The 18121-nt window shown below is 38.8% G+C and overlaps 5 protein-coding genes across 6 annotated transcripts in view; 4 read left to right on the top strand and 1 right to left on the bottom strand.

Annotated features, from left to right (window-relative positions):
- The first annotated feature begins 2006 nt into the window (after positions 1–2006).
- On the top strand, positions 2007–6768 carry LOC110160948 (armadillo repeat-containing protein 3). The gene is made up of 17 exons (XM_020925631.2): positions 2007–2287; positions 2490–2607; positions 2693–2818; positions 2900–2968; positions 3045–3220; positions 3307–3501; positions 3593–3776; positions 3866–4018; positions 4098–4206; positions 4303–4552; positions 4638–4774; positions 4975–5143; positions 5232–5335; positions 5641–5718; positions 5808–5987; positions 6348–6510; positions 6589–6768. Exons 1-17 carry the CDS (start codon positions 2240–2242, stop codon positions 6766–6768), a joined length of 2439 nt encoding a protein of 812 aa, XP_020781290.1. The 5' UTR covers positions 2007–2239.
- Positions 6769–7050: 282 nt separating this feature from the next.
- msrb2 (methionine sulfoxide reductase B2) lies at positions 7051–8958 on the top strand. The gene is made up of 5 exons (XM_020925634.2): positions 7051–7306; positions 7651–7748; positions 8235–8311; positions 8456–8603; positions 8678–8958. The coding sequence occupies exons 1-5, from the start codon at positions 7195–7197 to the stop codon at positions 8798–8800; spliced, it is 558 nt and encodes a 185-aa protein (XP_020781293.1). The 5' UTR covers positions 7051–7194; the 3' UTR covers positions 8801–8958.
- Positions 8959–9086: 128 nt separating this feature from the next.
- On the top strand, positions 9087–12697 carry c8g (complement component 8, gamma polypeptide). Its single transcript, XM_055151166.1, has 7 exons — positions 9087–9342; positions 10500–10648; positions 11255–11325; positions 11410–11529; positions 11604–11708; positions 11791–11826; positions 11917–12697. Exons 1-7 carry the CDS (start codon positions 9160–9162, stop codon positions 11934–11936), a joined length of 684 nt encoding a protein of 227 aa, XP_055007141.1. The 5' UTR covers positions 9087–9159; the 3' UTR covers positions 11937–12697.
- A 215-nt stretch (positions 12698–12912) lies between these two features.
- On the top strand, positions 12913–14754 carry ptgdsb.1 (prostaglandin D2 synthase b, tandem duplicate 1). Of its 2 annotated transcripts, XM_020925632.2 has the most exons (7): positions 12913–12967; positions 13267–13562; positions 13724–13863; positions 13941–14020; positions 14095–14208; positions 14285–14386; positions 14465–14754. In XM_020925632.2, exons 2-7 carry the CDS (start codon positions 13293–13295, stop codon positions 14482–14484), a joined length of 726 nt encoding a protein of 241 aa, XP_020781291.1. In that variant the 5' UTR covers positions 12913–12967; positions 13267–13292; the 3' UTR covers positions 14485–14754. The 2 variants fall into 2 exon arrangements, with proteins under 2 accessions (XP_020781291.1, XP_020781292.1); XM_020925633.2 differs by lacking the exon at positions 12913–12967 and having other exon boundaries at positions 13010–13562.
- A 317-nt stretch (positions 14755–15071) lies between these two features.
- The window catches only part of cntnap2a (contactin associated protein 2a), a 269259-nt gene continuing 266209 nt past the window's right edge, over positions 15072–18121 (bottom strand). The window contains 1 exon segment of the mRNA XM_055151264.1: positions 15072–17293. Within this exon segment, the coding sequence (XP_055007239.1) occupies positions 17094–17293 (200 nt within the window). The 3' untranslated portion in view covers positions 15072–17093.

Raw genomic sequence — 18121 nt, 5'->3', positions numbered from 1 at the left:
CAGTTTAGTTGGTGTCCGCATTTGGTTCTTCCCGGGAAAAGCGCTTTTCACTCCCCGCTCCACGTCATCTGAGCCCGGACAGAACCGGAGCTGCTCCTGCTGGTTCGGGACTCTGGTTTGGATCTAGTCCGACTGTATTTCTCACACTAGGCTAAAAGCAGGACATTTTTTAAAGGTGAATCAATTGAATGGGCGATTGCCTATTGCCATAAAATTATTTGGTTAATTAAAGCCTAAAATAACAAATGCTGGTTCCTACATGATCACGGGGAACACGGGGACCTCTGTGCAGGTCCAGAACAGAAGTACACTCCCCCATTTTTGACTCACTCTGGAGCCACACGTTCGCACGTTCTTGCTCTGATCTTTGTGTGTTACATTCTCTGTATTGGCCATTGTTGGTAAAATATTTCGAAAATGAATCGCGGCTGCGTCTGGAAAACAATCTGTTATTGCGCTGGAGTCGTACAGCGCGTCATTACAGGCAGGAGACGCGTTTCTCCCATGATGCATCTAGAATAGTTCCTTTGGACCTGCTGTGTATGGTTTGGACCCGGGTTCGCGTTCACACCAGAAGAACACACGCACCAAATGACCAACTTTGGTGCGGATTCAAGCGAAACGAGACCACCTCTTTTTTTAGGTCTCGGTCCACTTGAGTTGGTCCGGGTCAGAGTCTGATTGACGCTTTCACACCAACGCAAACGACCTGAGCTAACCACTTCTGGTTCGAATGGATCGTTTGGTGCGCACCAAATACTGTCGGTGTGAAAGCACCTAATACAGGTCAAGGCTCACTGATGAGCATCTTCAATCTATCCTGAGGATCTCATACGCTTCCTCCTGCAAGCCAAATATCTCTCAGCTGTACAAGATGAATCGTTGCCAGGTTTCAACCAGCAAGAAGTAGGCAAAAGAAGAAGAGTAGACGTATCAGTTTAAACTTATGTTCTGAATACATTTTCATGTTCTGAACTGTTATTAAAGATTAAGAAAGTGTGTTGCGTGTTGTTCTGTCTCTCTCCTTTTTTCCCGTGCAGCCGCTATTTATCGAATACTCAATGCGGCCCAGCCTCACTCAGACTTTATCTAATGTGGCCCCCAGGTAATTTGAGTTTGAGACCCCTGGTCTAAGCTTTATAACGAGGTATAACATGCCCATGTGAAATATCGGCCCCTATCAGCAAGCATATCGGCCGATAGCCGATATGCCTAAAGTTGCCCATATCAGCCGATAATATCGGCCAACCGATATATCGGTCGGGCTCTATTACAAACCTACGTTTGCGGTCGGGAGGAGCAGAATCCGCAAATGCTCGTGTCTGCAGTGAACACTTCGTCAAAGGTTTGTTACAAAGCTAAATTGTTGTTTGTGGTTTACCTAAACATAAATGAATCATTAATGACTAACGATGTTTGTTGACATTAAATAGTTCGGATAGATCGGTTACTGCCGATACACTGGGGTCCGGTCAAGCGGTAACGGAGGGAAACGGGTAGATTTTTGACATTCAAATAGTTCTCATTCAGAAACTAGAGGGACTATTGAAATAAGTAAAGTATCAGAATGTAGGAAAGAGTTAACACTCCAACAGAGTCAAGTTAAACCTGTGATATTCTTTCAAGTTGTTGACAAAAAATTTAAAAACTCATGTCAACTCATGGGGTATTGTTTTTCGTCGGTTTCTTACGTTTGTTTGTTTATTATTATTGGCCCTCGCCGCGCGCGGCTTTAATTTTATTATTATTATTTTTGAATACGCATGTATATTTAGTAATCGTGGAAAATGCCTTATAAAAGGATGTGGGGTACATTATTACACGCTTTACAGCAGAACCTCGCCTTTGTATAATAATTTTAGCATTCTTATTCACCAAATTATCAGTCGGTATTCGCCCTATAACAATTAAGAAGCCTAACAGTGGAAGGCCCACCCTGCACTACGGGACCTTTGTAGCCCTCACGCCAGAGGACCGTTACCTAGCAACGCGGCGTGGGTCTTAAACATAGGATTGAGGTTAGCTCCTGCTTCGTTTGACAGTTTTGTCCCCTAAACCTTGTTATGTTTGCAAGATTTCTACTATAGCGGAAGAGACAGAGACTATAGTTCACATCAGACAGCAGCTGATCTGACGTGTGTTGCGTTTCCAGGGCTGTGTCCGGCAGTGCGCAAAGTTTAGCCTTTCAGCTAATGCGACCTTTTCCCGTTACATTAGCGCTAAACTTATAACTTGCGCAATGGTGAAGAAAGGTAAAAGGGAAAGCGAAACTCCAACAAAAGATACAGTAAGTTAATTAAACTCAAACTAAAATGAATCATTGTGAATAATGTATTCATTAGTTTTTATGGTAGTAGTAGTAATTATCTGTAAAATTGAATAGGCTATTACAGATAATAAGTGTACTATTATCTGGTGTGACAGATGTTGGTTGTTCCACAATTACAGCTTATAACCACAAAAGCATATTTTATTTTTCTTCTACCAAGTTTGATCCGGTCGCAGTTGAAGGCAAAACTCCAGCAACAGTTGTTCTCCTGTTGAACTCTCCTGAAGAAGAAATCCTTATAAAAGCTTGTGAAACAATTCATGCATTTGCAGACAGAGGTAGAGTATGTAATTAACAGTAATAATACATATTAGTTAAATAGTAGCCTTCTATATTTGGCTCACTGTCTCCATCTGTTGTCAGGAGATGAAAACAAGGTGTCACTTCTGGGCCTTGGGGCCTTGGAGCCTTTATGTCAGCTCATCACTCATGGTAACAAGCTGGTCAGACGCTGTGCTTTCATGGCCCTGGGCGTCATGTCCACCCACAGTGAGTGAGCAACATCTGTGAGCACTCACCTACACACTAAGATACGGAGTGCTTACTATAATCCCTTTGTTTCAATTACAGCTGAAGTGAAAAATGCATTGCAGAAATGTAACATAATTCCATCCATTATTGACAAGCTCTCTCCACAAGGTGAGTTATCATGCACTTTTAACGTTTTATAATTTATTATGATTTTCAAAATACAATAAATGCAATTAATCTGCAGAGGAGACAGTTGTTCATGAGTTTGGGACTCTGTGTCTGGCTTCAATGTCAGTGGATTTTGTCAGTAAAGCACTGATCTTTGACAATAATGGTTTGCTGCCAGTGATTCGACTTCTCTCCAGTCCTGATCCAGATGTAGTCAAAAATTCACTGGAGATAATTTTCAATCAAATTCAGGTGACTCTGTGTATTTTTAACACATACACTACAGAACTCACTTCATGTTCTATGTGTCTAACTATTGTCTATTCTTGTGTGTAAAGGATTACCCAAGTCGCTCAGCCATACATGAACTTGGAGGCATACCACACCTACTGGCCCAGCTGAAGTCAGAATTTCCTGTAATTCAACAACTGGCTTTAAAAATACTGCAGAATATCACAATAGATAAAGACACACGCATTACCTTTAGAGAAGAGCAAGGATTTGAAAAGCTCATAGATATTCTTAAAAATAAGGTAATGTTAACAGCAGTGTCAGATCAGTCATGGACACAGCTTTTTACCATGAAAACTCAAACATTTTGTTTTGTGCATCGTCTTTTCACAGGACCTACATGACCTTCATGCTGGCTCATTACATATTGTTGCAAACTGTTTAAATGATAGTGAATGTTTCCAGCTTATTCACAAAGGTGGAGGTCTGGCCCAGCTGATGGAGTTTATCCTCAGTCCAACACTGCCAGAAATCCAGGCCAATGCTGTAAAATGTATTGCCAGAGTGGCTCAGAGCTGTAAGCACAACCATCTCACTTCTGTTTAAATGTTGTTTATTATGTGACTGTGTGGATAGGAGAATATTTACATCGAATCTATTGTGCAGCTGAGAATCGCAACATTCTTCATGAGCAAAATGTGGAGAAGGTTTTAGTGGAGCTCTTCTCTGTGAATGATGACAGAGTAAAAGCAGCAGTCAGCCAGGCTGTGTCTGCCATGAGCACCAACCTCGCCAGTAAAGAGGTCCTCAGGGAGCTTGGTACATGGGCAATTACAAACAACAACAAAGAATTAGCACACATTACATCTAGTGTCTAATTAATATGTGTTCATTATAGGGGCTATACATCCACTGGTACGGCTATTGAGCAGTGAGGCTTCATCTGTAAAACGGGACGCATCAAGAGCACTTTCTGATCTTACCCACAACAATCTCCTTAATGTGATGTGAGTCAAAAGTACCACTGTATTCTATGTTTATGTGCAGTTGTGTGCTCACCTGTTTTGCCCTTGTAAAAATCAGTGTTGCTGTTTATCTTAAAGGGCTGTGTATGAAGTCACAGGTCATGAGCCACTGGTCCGGCTGCTCACTGAACAGTGTCTTGAGACTGTGGCCAGTTCTGCTGCAACTCTGAGCAACATGGCGGGACAGGAGGAGATCCGCTACAGTATTTTGTCCCAAAATGCTTTGCCAGCCCTTGTGCAGCCTCTGAAGTCCAAAGATTCTCACGTTCTAATCAGCTCAGCACTCTGTGTCGCAACTCTGGCTTGTGACACCGCATCTAGGACAGAGGTATAAATATTTAAGAAACAAGTATTTTTTTTTAAAAAAGGATTACAGTTTAATTTCAATATTATCCTTGCCCTCTTTTGTGAAGTTTAAAAATGCTGGAGGTCTTCCACCACTGGTCAATTTACTGGACTCTAAATACAAAGATGTTCAGAAGATGGCTTCCTTAGCTGTCAAGGCATGTGCCTGTGATGGGCCGTGTGCAGTGGAGATGTGTGTATTGGGGTAAGATCAGAATTGTTATGGATAATGTACGCTTAAAATATAGTCTATGTTTTGGAACGTGTATCAAAGAAATCATTTAGTGTCAAACTGAGGTGATTTACAAAATAGCCACTAGATGTCAGCATTTGGCAGCATAATAATTTCCTATATTACGCTCATCTGTAAGTACCTCTGCTTATACCAATGTACTATGTTTCCAGAGGTCTGGAAAAACTTCAGAAGATCAACCAATCAGAACACCAAAAAACTGTTTTCAGTGAAATGGCAATGACGAGCCTGCTGAATTTTAACCTGCCAGTTAAATACAGCCTAACAGGCTTTTTGTCTCCCACTGACCATGTCACAGATCTTTTTTATGATTCTGGGAAGGTGCGTGCGATTAAAGAGAAGGAATCAAAGTGTCAGTACATGTAACAGTAACAGTAACAGCTGTGACATGTGTGTTTTGTCTCTTCAGGCTGTGGCAGGTCAAAGAGTCCTATCTCTGGAGGAGCACTACGGGCAACCTGTGAATCAGCACAGGGCCATTATCGTGATTAACATGGCCAAGCATGCAGCTGAGTAAGACCTCAATAAACACTCATATCACCGCAACACAGCATTTTCAACCTCTTAATTATTTTTTATCACTATCAGTTTTAAGTAATTATCTTTTTCTTAGCTCTGAAGTACACCCTTTCTGTATTATCCTTTTATTAAAATTGTATTTTGCTTTTGTTGTAGCCACACAAGGTATTTAAGTGGCACTCTCAATGCAAAAATGTACTCATATTAGAGTATTGAATAAACCATTCAAAGAAGTCACACGAAAGAGAGGCAGTAGTGCCATTGTAATAGTGTCTTATTTTCCCTGTGGAATTTCATAGAGAGACAGTTGTTTGTACAGAAGAAAAGCAGCACCATTTATCTGGAACAGACATCAGCGTAAAGGGGGAGACACCAAGGTTAGAGTTTGTCTCTGGTGGACTCTTTCATAAATTACACATGCTAAAACCTGTGAGGTGTATGAATGGAAAAGTGTTTTTTCTAACAGGAAGAAAAAGGAAGAGGACAAACCAAAGAATAAGGATCTCCCTCGTGCAGTCTCTCAGTCCCCTCTTCAGAGACACTGTAAGATGTTGAATGACCAAACACTGGAGACTTTGGTTCAGGAGGCCAAAGAAAGTGTCCTGCTTATGGATGATGACATGTTGCAATACTCTGCTTTGGCCAGGTAAATATTAGTTTAAAATAACTTTATTTCTTATTATTCCACCAACATGCAGACTCTTATATGGTGATGCACTAATCAAGCTTAACTAATAATAGTGATAAATATGTAATCCCTCAGTTGTCCAGGTAGATTCTATAGCAAAAGAAAATAGAATTCTGTCAATTGGACTAAAGTTGAGAAATGAAAATGAAATGAGAAACTAGCGGCCTCATGCAGCCCCATAGCACAAATTGCATTATGCTGGGAATTCATGATATAAAGTATGGACCGTTGTCATAGCAACAGACAATTCAAAACAAATTAATATGTCTTTTTAATAGCTAACAGTAGTTAATACATATTTTAAAACTTTTGTGTTAGGATGGTAAGCAAGGCCATGGGCGGAGAGGTGGACACGAAAAATATGGCCACATTCGAATGGACCCTTCACATCAGCGAGCTCAAATTTGAGTTACAGTCTAATGTAGTGCCTATTGGCATGATAAAGAAAGGAACCTACTACCACAGGGCACTTCTCTTCAAGGTTCCATACAACACTGGAAAATATTCCTTGAGTAATGTACTGTACTATTTCTATTTCATTGTAATGATTTTATTGCAGTGCCTGGCAGACAGCATTGGACTGAGTTGTTCACTTGTCAGAGGAGAGTATAACCGAGCCTGGAACGAAGTACAGGTGTTGGATGGACAAGCACAGCGTTATGTTGTGGACCTCATGCACAAGCCTGGCAGTCTCCTGAAAATCAACACACCAGCTGCAGAAAAATATCAAAACATATAACCCAGATAATCAAGAAACACTAACAATAAAAGTGCCATTGTATAATTTGGAGATGTGAATAGTAATTCATTTTAATTTTTTAATTTTAATTTTAATTTTAATTTTAAAAGCAGCTTACTACAATACTTTGAACAAACGAACAAAAAGGACACGTAGGCCAACTATTCGCCGGATAATGATAAGCCTATATTTACGCACTAGTGAGACATTTCTAAACAATAAAGCAATTAACATACTTCCAGAAGCTATAAAACATGAACTTACTCTACCTTGACCTACATATAGGCCTACATGTGTCTACTTTTTGACCCCGGTCAGATCTGTCCAGCGTGAACTCGCCGCGTTATGCACTCGCGCCTAGCACAGTAGACCCGTGCACTTGACTCCACAGCCCAGACGATTCACTGCACAGACGATACAAACAAAATGTCCAGATTCGCTACTCGTCTTTTTGCGGTCGTTTTCCAAGCTCCTGTTAGAAATATTGCGTTACCAAGAAAAAACTCAGGAATGGTGCGCCTTTTAAGCACAAGTAACGGTAAGAATAAACATTTTGGTCTGTTACAAAGTGTGTTCTTGAACGTAGCGTGCAATTGTTCGTAACCAACATCTTTTTAGTGAGCAGTGAGGCTATTAAACTTTGTATTCAAACCAATTATTGTTGTCTAATATTATTATTGTCTAATTCTACTGTGCATGAATCTGTTTCAAAGAAGTGTTTGTAATAACTTTTAAGTACAAAATCATCATTGATAAAGCCTCTTTGAGGATTATTTGTTGCACGCTGGGAACATCCACATTTAGTACTGCCTAAAGGTCATATACATTGTTAAGTGGAGCTATGGCAACCTCTGTGATGTATGAATGTGTTTCTGCTTAAAGCTGTTCACTCTCTCACTCGCTATAATGAGACCACGGACTGGCAAAAGAAGCTGAGCCCAGAGGAGTATGTGGTGACCAGAGAGAAGGGGACCGAGGAGGTAACTAGGCTGCACTTGCATTGCTTCATTAAACTATAGTAGAGCTATGCACAGGGGCCCAGTATTTTCTGCCTCCCCATATAGCTAAGCGACCCATATAGACCAACTTAAGAGCCCATGTGGACTTTGATCTCTCTTGTCTTGTTGACCCAGGTCAAGTTCAGTTTAACCACGTTCTGACAAGTTACCCCATACACACCAATTGTTATTCAAAACATATCCAATTTAGCTGTTAAACCAAAAGAGAGGAATCAGGTGTCTTCATATTCATCTTTTGCTATAGTGTTATGTGTTATGTCTTATGCCTTATGACACTTATGTCCTCTGACTTGTGTCTTATTGGCCAAAAGCAAGAGATTGTTCAGGTTGTTAAGTAAATTTACCAAGTGTTGCTCTCATATTTCACTAATGTTCTAATAATAATATGTTCTAATAAGAGCGCTGGATAATATTGCTTTTACTGAATGTATGGTTTTATGATTTCAGCCCTTCAGTGGCCTCTACCTCAACCATAATGAAGTGGGAATGTACCACTGTGTCTGCTGTGATGCCCCGCTCTTCAGGTACTACTCAAATCAAGAAATAGTTGATTTAGTTTATAGTTGATTTCTTCAAAATGGGTGCAATATGTAATATACTTTTTAAACCAGGAATGTCCCTTGAAATAGATTATGTTTTCAGTGTATTTGTATATCTTTTCTTTCCAGCTCAGAGGCAAAGTATGACTCTGGTACAGGCTGGCCCTCATTCAGAGAGGCTCATGGGACATGGGAGGGGGACGAGAGCCTCACGTCCATCATCCGTCGCCCTGACAACAGCTTGGGCAGCGCTGGCACAGAAGTCCTTTGTAAAAATGTAAGTTGGGTCAAGTAAAATAAGATCTGCTTATTTCTTCATTAATATTTTGTATTTTTTGTGTTTTTGTGCAGTGTGACGCTCACCTTGGACATGTCTTTGAGGATGGACCAGACCCAACTGGACACCGGTTCTGCATTAATAGTGTGGCCCTAAAATTTAAACCCAGAGACAATAACAAACCTGAAGAACACTGAAAACACTTCGGCTAAATCAGCAAAAGACAATGTTCATATTTTCTTCACCTTGCTCTACATTTTTACAGAAACTCTCCTCATAAGTTTACATTTTCTGATATTAAATGAAGCTGTAATTAAATCATTGAAGATGCTGATTATATACCCAGAATGCATGTAGAGATTTATCTCAAATAAAACTTTTGATGTGAATAGTTCACTCCCTGTCGCCCCCTGTGTCTAAGGTAGGTATTGCCTCACCAGTGTGTCAATATTTAACTGTTTGTCAAACACTGTCTCCTGGACTTTTGGTTGGGGGGGGCTTTAAATCAAACATAAGTCAAACTCAGATAGGAGCAAAGGAGAGAGTGAATAAGTCTATGTATTCAAGGATTATGGCTGAACGACTGCGTTATATGATTGTTGTTCTGGTGATGGTGTGGGCCATAAGTGAAATCGGAGAAGGAGCAAAGAGTCGACCCCGCCCTCAAAGACCCCCAAGGAAAAAAGATCCAGAAGAAGAGATCCCAAACCCACCGGAGAGAAACATAGACATCAATCAGGTAAGAAAGTATGGCATTGTTCTAAGCATCAGGCAAAAGCAAAGAACATTTCAAACGCAACCAAAAGTACAGTAATTTAAGTACATTTGTAAATCTATTCCAAACATGTTTAACGTTTTTTCTGACCTTTGCACATTGTTGAGTCTGCAGCTGTTTGCACCACAATGAGTCAATGGACAAACTCAGATGACTGGAAATGATAAAGAATACACCATGGCCTAATTATTGGGACATTAAAAACAGAAACATGAAACATTTCATGGTTCTTTTTGTTGACATATTACATATGCAAAATATACAGAGGGAAATGTGGATCTTTTATTTCGTATTAGAGTAAAATAAATGTTTGAAAATTTGGCAAAAAATTCAAATTTTGCCTATTTTTTGGAGTTAAAACTTAAAAACCTAAATAAATCTGATTTGGAATTAGATCTAAAAATCCTTCTGTAAGTTTTGGCAAAAAAGTTTTGTTTGGTGTATGTAGGTGATCCATTAAATTCTGTGGGGGCAGGTTGAATAAAATATTGAAACACCTGGATAATTCTCTTGTGTTTGCATGAAAGCTTGTAGTTTAAGAGAACCAAATGACCAAAAATGAAAAAAACAAACAAAAAAAAACTAAGTTTGCCCCTTAAAATAACTCAATTTTTAAAAGAACGTTAAAAATCCTTGTTGCTAAATTGGTTGACTGGCATCTTATGAGACACATAGTCCATATACTGCATGTTTGGAGCTCCTACTATGGCTTTAGAGGGGGTTCAAACCAAAGAGTGGTTTATGTTGGTGCCAAAAGGTTTACAAAAAGAGGAGGATAACAAATCACATACTAGGCCTATCTGTAAATGGCCCCAGGGTGCTATCTGAAACACTATTTACATCTAAAGGCTTTTGAGCCCACCTCCTCCAAGGCTCCACATCTTCACTTAGGATACAGACCTTGACTAAAGAACGTAAAAATAGAGCTTTTTCATGAAGTCATATGTATTGTTCCTAAAAGACAAGACAAAGCCTACTGTAAAACATATAGTATTTGTATCTTTTGTCAATATTGGCTTATATTTGTTATCTGCCGCAAGACATCAGATGTCAGATGAAAACCAAAATACATTAACAGCCACAGAACATAAGCTGATTTCCTGCTGTTTTGTGTGACTCAGATGTTGGGAAAGTGGTACCTGCTGAACATGGCCTCCAAATGCTCTCACCTAATGACCCATGGACACAATGCAGAAGCCACCACCATGACACTGGACCTGACCACATTTGGAAAAGAGCAAAAGCTGTCTGTCAAAACTACTACAAGACAGTGAGTTCTGCACCATACTGTTCCTAATTTATGAAAACCAAAATACAAGCACTTATAAAATGAATTTGTTTTTATTAGTAATAGTAATAAATTAAGCTGTATAGATATAACATAACCTTTAGTACAATATTCAGTATTGATTTACTTAAATTTAAATGTCCTATATTACGCCAAATTGACTCTTGAGAGCTTTGAGCATGTTAGAATGATGATACCTCCTCAAAAACATACCTGGAGTTGTGTTTGTTTCATTCACACATGTTTGAGTAACCCTTTATTATTAGTCTGTTTACATCTCCAATGCTCAAAATTCTTTGTTCCACCTTGTGAGGTCATGAAGTAGAGATGGGAAATTCCAAGACTGAAATCATCTAAATGATTCTAGTGAAGGTGTATGCTTTTTAAAAACAGTGGAACAACTCCTGTTTTACCACATGACATCACAAGGTGGAATGGGGTGTTTTCTGTTTGAGAAACTACCACAGCCTAAATATGCAACATGTGTGAATGAAACAAAACACAACTGTGATATCTTTTGATGAAGAACCATAATATAACAGATCAGAAAATAGTGTAATATGTGCTCTTTAAACTATGGTTGTGCAGTAATCATCAGTGTTGGGAGATCCATCAGCTCTACGATTTTACAAAAACCAGTGGCTTCTTCACACTCAAAGGTAATTTAATATTATTTTCAGCATAGTAAATAATAAGTACAAGTAAGTTTAGGCTAGTAATGTTAACTGTGTTCCTTGAATCAGGAAACGACCCAAAAATAGACACCAAAGTGACTATACTGGACACAGATTACACTTCCTATGCAATCTTCGTTTATGAGATTCAGAAAAAGAAAGTGAGGAAAACCAGCTTGAAGCTATATGGTAAGTATAATTCCAGTTGTTTTACTATTGCCTTTTGTACTTTTCCTGAACTGGATTATGTCTCTTTATGGCAGCCAGGAGCGTAGCAGAACTGCATGAACCAACATTGCTTAAGTTTGAGGCTGTTGCTGCAACCAAGAATTTTGGACTGGCTTTTATGTTTCCCTTTCCAACATATAGTATGTCAACAGTACAAAATACACTTTTTTTTCTTATTAATCCCCACAGTGTATAATATTAATGCATATATTTTGCCTCTAGGTCACTGTGACACTGTGGATGAAGACCATATTATCAGTAAGTTTGATTTTATGGTGTAAAAATGTTGTTTATATTAATCACTTCAACTCAGTCTAATGAAATTCTAAGAAAAACACATTTTTACAGACTGCATCCCAACATGTTGAAGTACAGCCCTGAAGAAATCAGGATCAACAAACCCCAAATCTAAATTCATTAAATAGAGTGGTTACTGCAAAATATACTTTAAGTGCTTTTTGCTGTTTTGTACTTTGTGTTTGAGGTTTGTGGTTGTGAACAAAATGAAGCCAGATGTGGAGGGGCCATCTTGGGTCGACTGAGTTTGGTTACAAAACTAAAGGAGTTACCAAATGCTCTTGTGGAACAACCCCCACTTCTCTCCACACCTTCTGCATTATATGAGGGAGCTGTTACATAAGCAGCCAGCAGCATGCTGGGTCAAGTCAGGCCCTGAACAAAAAGAGACATCAACATTCATAGAAAGCTCTATAAGCAAGTTTGTAAACACATGTTGGTCCAAAATATAGGCTTTACACACAATAAGTGCCTCAAACCCATGTGCAATATTGTTAATTTCGTAATGGGCTAAACAAGAATGTAGTATCCTTATGTAGTCTATGGTAGTACCAGAAAAGAAAATGAATTATGAAAGTTTAAGGAAGATTTTTGCAAGATTTCTTTAGCCTTTTTTAGCCATGTTGTGGAATTTTGCATCCACTGCATTGTCGTAGCAAAGACACTTCCAGTTCATTATTGACATTTCTCTGTGGTTAGCTCTGGCGTCAAACCAGTACAGAATTTGTGCTTCTCTAACATCATCAATTTTGGTCAACGTGTCCCAGAAACGGTATGATATGCTCTTCTCTTTTTATCTCAGCCAGCTTGTGTCCAAGCTGTCCTTCTTAGCAACGTCCTTGTGTGGAAACATAGTCAGGCTTAAATAGCCACTACTGTTCACCAGGTTCCAGACTGATGGTAAATAAACTTCTTCTGTCTCTGACTGAAGAGTCTCTGCCTCTCTCTAGGACTCATTAGGACAACATTTATTTTCCCTAACAGTTCACATCAGTTGGCTCTGTTTTATGTGCAGATTTATCTACACATTAATTTGGAAGTTTTTTTTTTCTGCAGGATTCTCTCTGTGAGCTCCTGTCATGTGGTCTATTCCAGATATAAGGTACATATTATAATTAAATGCTATATTTAAAATCCTCAAATGAATGAATTTATGTATTAATTAATTACTCTTAGTTTTAGTTTTGGTTAGAACTTTTGTTTCTCCGTCTGCATTTGCTTTTGGCATGCACCATGTGGTTAGGTAATTTGAATCGTTACCAAACTGATGTTTTGAAAATCCAGGCATGTCTGAGCATTTGTGAGGGAGGAGGGACCACAGTGGAGAGCTATTATGTAGCTTCACTTCACTCTCTCCTCTCTCTGTGCCTGCCTCCCCCCTCCTCTATTCCCCAATTCAAGCTTGTTGTGCAACAGAGGTCATTTGCATGCTTGGTTCCTGGGCCAGTGCTTTTGGGAGCCTCTCTGTGGGTGGGACTACAGAGGAGATTGGGGAGGAATTCAGTTATCTGGGACAATATAAGGAACCCTACAGTCTGCTTGCTTTTGTTCTGCACCCTTCTCCTCACTCTCAATTTGTGGAACGAGACCACCGGCACACCATGGAGATGACGCTGCTGAAGATGCTGGGAGTTCTGCTGTGCGCGCTGGTAGCCTGTGCAGAAGTTGCTCCTGTAGCTGAATTTGACCTGGCAAAGGTAGATAAAACAAGATTTTGTTTCTATAATTTCTTTTAACTTACAATGAACCACAAGTTAATGAATCTGTAAACTCATAAATCCTATGTCACTTCAAAATGCAAATGTAGTAGTTATATGATTTTGTAGAATGTGTATCAAGTCTTACATGTGTATTGCAGATGGCTGGGAAGTGGTACATTGTCGGGTTTGCCACCAACTCCCAGTGGTTTGTGAGCCATAAAGATAGCATGAAGATGGGGACCTCTATCATGACCCCAACTGACATTGGAGACATTGACCTTAACTATGCTAACCTAAAGTAAGTAAAGGAGAGCATTTTGTAAGAAATGTAGACATAGAAAATTAGACAATATAAATTTTTTTTTGTTATTTTAGTTCTGATGGATCATGCTGGAGAATGACCCACCTGGCCAAGAAAACAGATACACCAGGGCGTTTCACTTTCCACAGTCAAAGTAAGGCACTCACTGAAAATATAACCGAGGTCAAGTGTTTACAATGCATTTAACAGTTCATTTCTATCTAACAGGGTGGAACAATGACAATGATATGCGCGTTGTTGATGTAATTTATGACGACTATGCTCTGATTCACACTATTAAGACCAAGGATGGCGTGTCAGAAGTCCTTAACAAATTATACAGTAAGTTCATTTGGCGGAGATTTTACTTTGTGTTTATCAATTAAATGGTATTAAAGCTAACTATATTATATTACAGGCCGTACTCCCCAGGTCAGTGAAGACTTACAGCTGAAATTCAGACAATTCTCTCTTGACACTGGTGTTCTGGCTGAAAATACTGTGATTCTGCCTCCAAATGGTAAATCAAATAAAAATACATTCACATTGTATCATACTTATTGATTAAATGTAACTCATCTTGTATTTTTGACCACAGCTGAGTGCCCAGCAGCCTAAGAAGTCCACTCCACTTCACCACAGGCATCATTCGACCCATTTCCACTGCCAAAAACACTTGCAAAACTTCAGCTGTTTAGACAAACCAAAGACCAAACTGCAAATCTGTGGCATTCTTCTTCAGTATCTCAGAGACTTGTTTAAAAATTGAGAGAGATCTTAAGGGCTGTAGAAGCTGCTTTTGTACCTTATGAATGTTTTTCTAGGAGAGCTGGTTTCTTTTGTATGTTTTTTTTAATTCTGATGAATTCAATAAAATATAAAAAACAATGATGTGGTTATTGTGCCCCCACGTGGAAATTATATTAAATATGTACTATTTACTATATAATATTTAACATATTAAACTACACGAGTCACAAAATAACCTCTTATAGTCAACCACAAACAACAATTTTCTTTTTCAAAATTGTCATATGTAATAGTGAAAGTTTCAGCGCTCCATGTACCATAACAGATAAATGGATCCAGGTCTGCAGAATTTAGTCTCTGCTCTTCTCTATTATCACCACTAGAGGTCTCATGTCTATAAAATCACGTGGCCCAATTTAAGTTTTGCTCCATGAAAAAGGCTAATTTAACCAGGATAAAACACTCTTTATTGAACTCAACAAAACTGAAAGCAAAATTATGGGAAGTGGGTTGCTGAAACACACATCAAGGGTTGTGTGGTTAATACATCATAGTAAATAAAGTAAAAATCAGTAGTTTGCCTTCATGGATAGATGAAGTCTTGTTTGAGGATCTGGCTGAAGGAAGGCTGAGCTCACCAGCTGTCCGCATGTCGAAACCTACCCATGATGCAACAGCGATGCACAAATCAATAGGCAGACATACAGAAAGCAACATCACATTCTGTTGGCAACTTGTATAAAGATAATGACAAAACTATTACACTAACAAATACTTCCTTCTTATGCCCTTTGACACCTCCGTAGCCTCATACAGTTTTGTACACTTCACATAGACTGGCCATTTACAATCAAACTGCACTTTTTGCATATAAGAAATGTTTTCAATTTTGGAATTGAAAAGTTGGTTTGAGAGGATTAAACAGAGCATCATTAAGACATTTTAAAAGCTCTCGTCAACGTGGATCCATGCAGCAGGTCATTTGCTCAATAATGTGAGGGCTTCAAGGCACAGTAAGTTAATAAAAAGCCAATTATCCCCTCACCTCGCCCGGACCCCTGAACAATTACATTTGTCAGACACTCTGTATTTCATGCTGCTTAAATCACTTAATGATTGGAGTTCAGTGCATCATTTAATACAATTTCTTCCATACCTGCTGTCTGCCTGGGTACACTGATTCTAATGGGTGTGAGCAGTCAACAGACATCACCAATAGTAATACTGCTAGCAACAACAGTATTATAGAAAAATGGGTCTAATTCACTGGGTACATTTCTCTACAGGGACAATAAAGAATAAAGTTACATTGTTAGTTTACTTTAGTAATTCAATTCAAGTGTAACTTCATAGATTAATGGACACACTGAGATATTCTGAGCATTTCCTTATTGTAGTGTTGACATATGAATTTGAATGTAGAAGGCAGATGTTGTGTACTGACAACAATAAAAGAATTAAGAAAGTAAATTTGAGTTTTATGCATTATGCTATCAGTTGGGAAATCTTCACTGTCTCTGTGTGTACATAATCTACTTTATATTGTATATGCGTTACTTGGAATTGAATCATTAGTTCATTAGTTCAATCGATTTGCATTGGTGTACAGACATGGACAGGTAAACAGACTCAAGTATTTGGATAAAACATGATTGCTGAGTGAATAAATGCTCTGCTTTCACTCAGTGCTAAAGTGAAAAGTGGAAAAAAAAGCTGCCAAGCTGAGCTAATCCAACACAATCACAAAGCAACGGTTTCCCATCAAACTCTGGAACATCCTTCGGAGCGCCCCCTGCCTTTCATGTCTCGCCACAACATAAATATATTTATACACAATAGACACGTGACTTCATATAAATCTTAATAGTGATTTGTAACTAAATCTCTGAATAAATGCTTTGAAAAAAAAAAAATAAAACTATATTTACAAGTGACTTTTGGCATTCATATTAAACTATATTACCACAATACAAAGTGGCACATCTGTTGCATTGCATGGACATGAATAAGGGACCGAAAACTCAACTGGACAAACTCAATTCTGGTTTTAAACGTTCAATAATAGAACATCATTAGATAGAAGATTTCTGTTTAAAAAATCTAATCAAATTGCAACAGAGATTTGTGATAAAACCTGTGCTATCACACCCAGTTAAGAGTAAGTATTTGTCATGTACAGTATTCAAAGTACTGAAAACTCCCAAGCACAATACAAAGAAGGACAAGCCAGTTTAGTATGTACAGACTCACAGTCGCGCTCCACTGGCCCCTCTTCTTGCTCTAATACTGGATATATAAAAAATCAAAACAAAACTAATCGTAAAGGAAATCTTATACAGCACTGCTGTCTCTGGGAGAGTCTCAGTAAGTGGCCATTTCCTTGTAACGCAGATTGGCCACTGAATTAAAATCTCATCCGCCTTTGGGACAGTCTGGCGGACCTCATGTGGTACAAAGGTCTTGATAGTGAGCAGATGTTATATGAACCACTCTTTCTTTGACTCATCGATGGTCTCTGGGTTGTCCGCTCCGATGATGGCGGTGTCCGCAGACTCTGCCGCAGACTCGGCGCTGCCCTTGGCTTCATTGGTGTGGTACGTGCCTTTATGACGGAACATGTAGCGGATCAGAAACACCAGAGTACACAGGATGGTGAAGATCACGACTGCTATGATCCCTGGGGATGGATACAAAAGGATAGTAAAGGGTTAATTTACAGTGTTCAATATATTATAAGATGTTCTGATAAGATTTAAAATGGTATGGACCAATAAAGACATTATAGATAGAGATATAGTATTGTGTGCAGATATAAAAATGTATAATTTGTATAATCCTAGTGGTTTACATGCACAATAGATAAAATGGGTAATAAAAGATAATAATTCGGTTCTCCTGTATTCAGCCTCACATTTTACTATGTGCAGTTTTATGTATTTTAGCATGTTAGTGTGTGTGAATGTATGTGCATGTTTGTGCGTGTGTGTGTTTATGTGTGCGTGTGCACATGTGTGTGTGTCTGGGTTGTTTGGTTGTGTGGGGTCAGGCAGCTGTGGGGGTTGGTGGGTAGAATGAAATGTGGGGTCACTGTAAAGCACTTTGCGTTACATTTTTGTATGAAAAGCGCTTTATAAATAAAGTTTGATTTGATTTGAAGCTACAGTAGTCCTGACCAAGCGTAGCTCAATGGGGTTTCATATGTAGCTCCTGCTCCTGAGGACAAATTTCCCCATGGGGGCAATAAAGGCTTAACCTTATCTTTGCCAATTAACCGCTATGTTTACCACAATTATGTTGCATTTATTGTGTTAATAATGAATGTTAAGACATAACATTCAGACATACTGTAATAGGCTCATTAACTCAATTATTACAGTTACAATATCAGTATTTGAAGCTATCATGCAGTATTGATAGCTTACATGATCAACATTACCATTTAAAACAGACAGCGAGACAAATTCATTGTTTCAGACTGTTGAGTGGTGGTGTATGTTTGGTTCTG

This window comes from Boleophthalmus pectinirostris, unplaced genomic scaffold (assembly GCF_026225935.1).
Source record: "Boleophthalmus pectinirostris isolate CB_2022bp ecotype Guang Dong unplaced genomic scaffold, ASM2622593v1 HiC_scaffold_15, whole genome shotgun sequence".
NCBI classification, from domain to species: domain Eukaryota; kingdom Metazoa; phylum Chordata; class Actinopteri; order Gobiiformes; family Gobiidae; genus Boleophthalmus; species Boleophthalmus pectinirostris.
The sequence above is the reverse complement of the archived record's forward strand: the minus strand, read 5'-3'. Positions and strand labels throughout refer to the sequence as shown.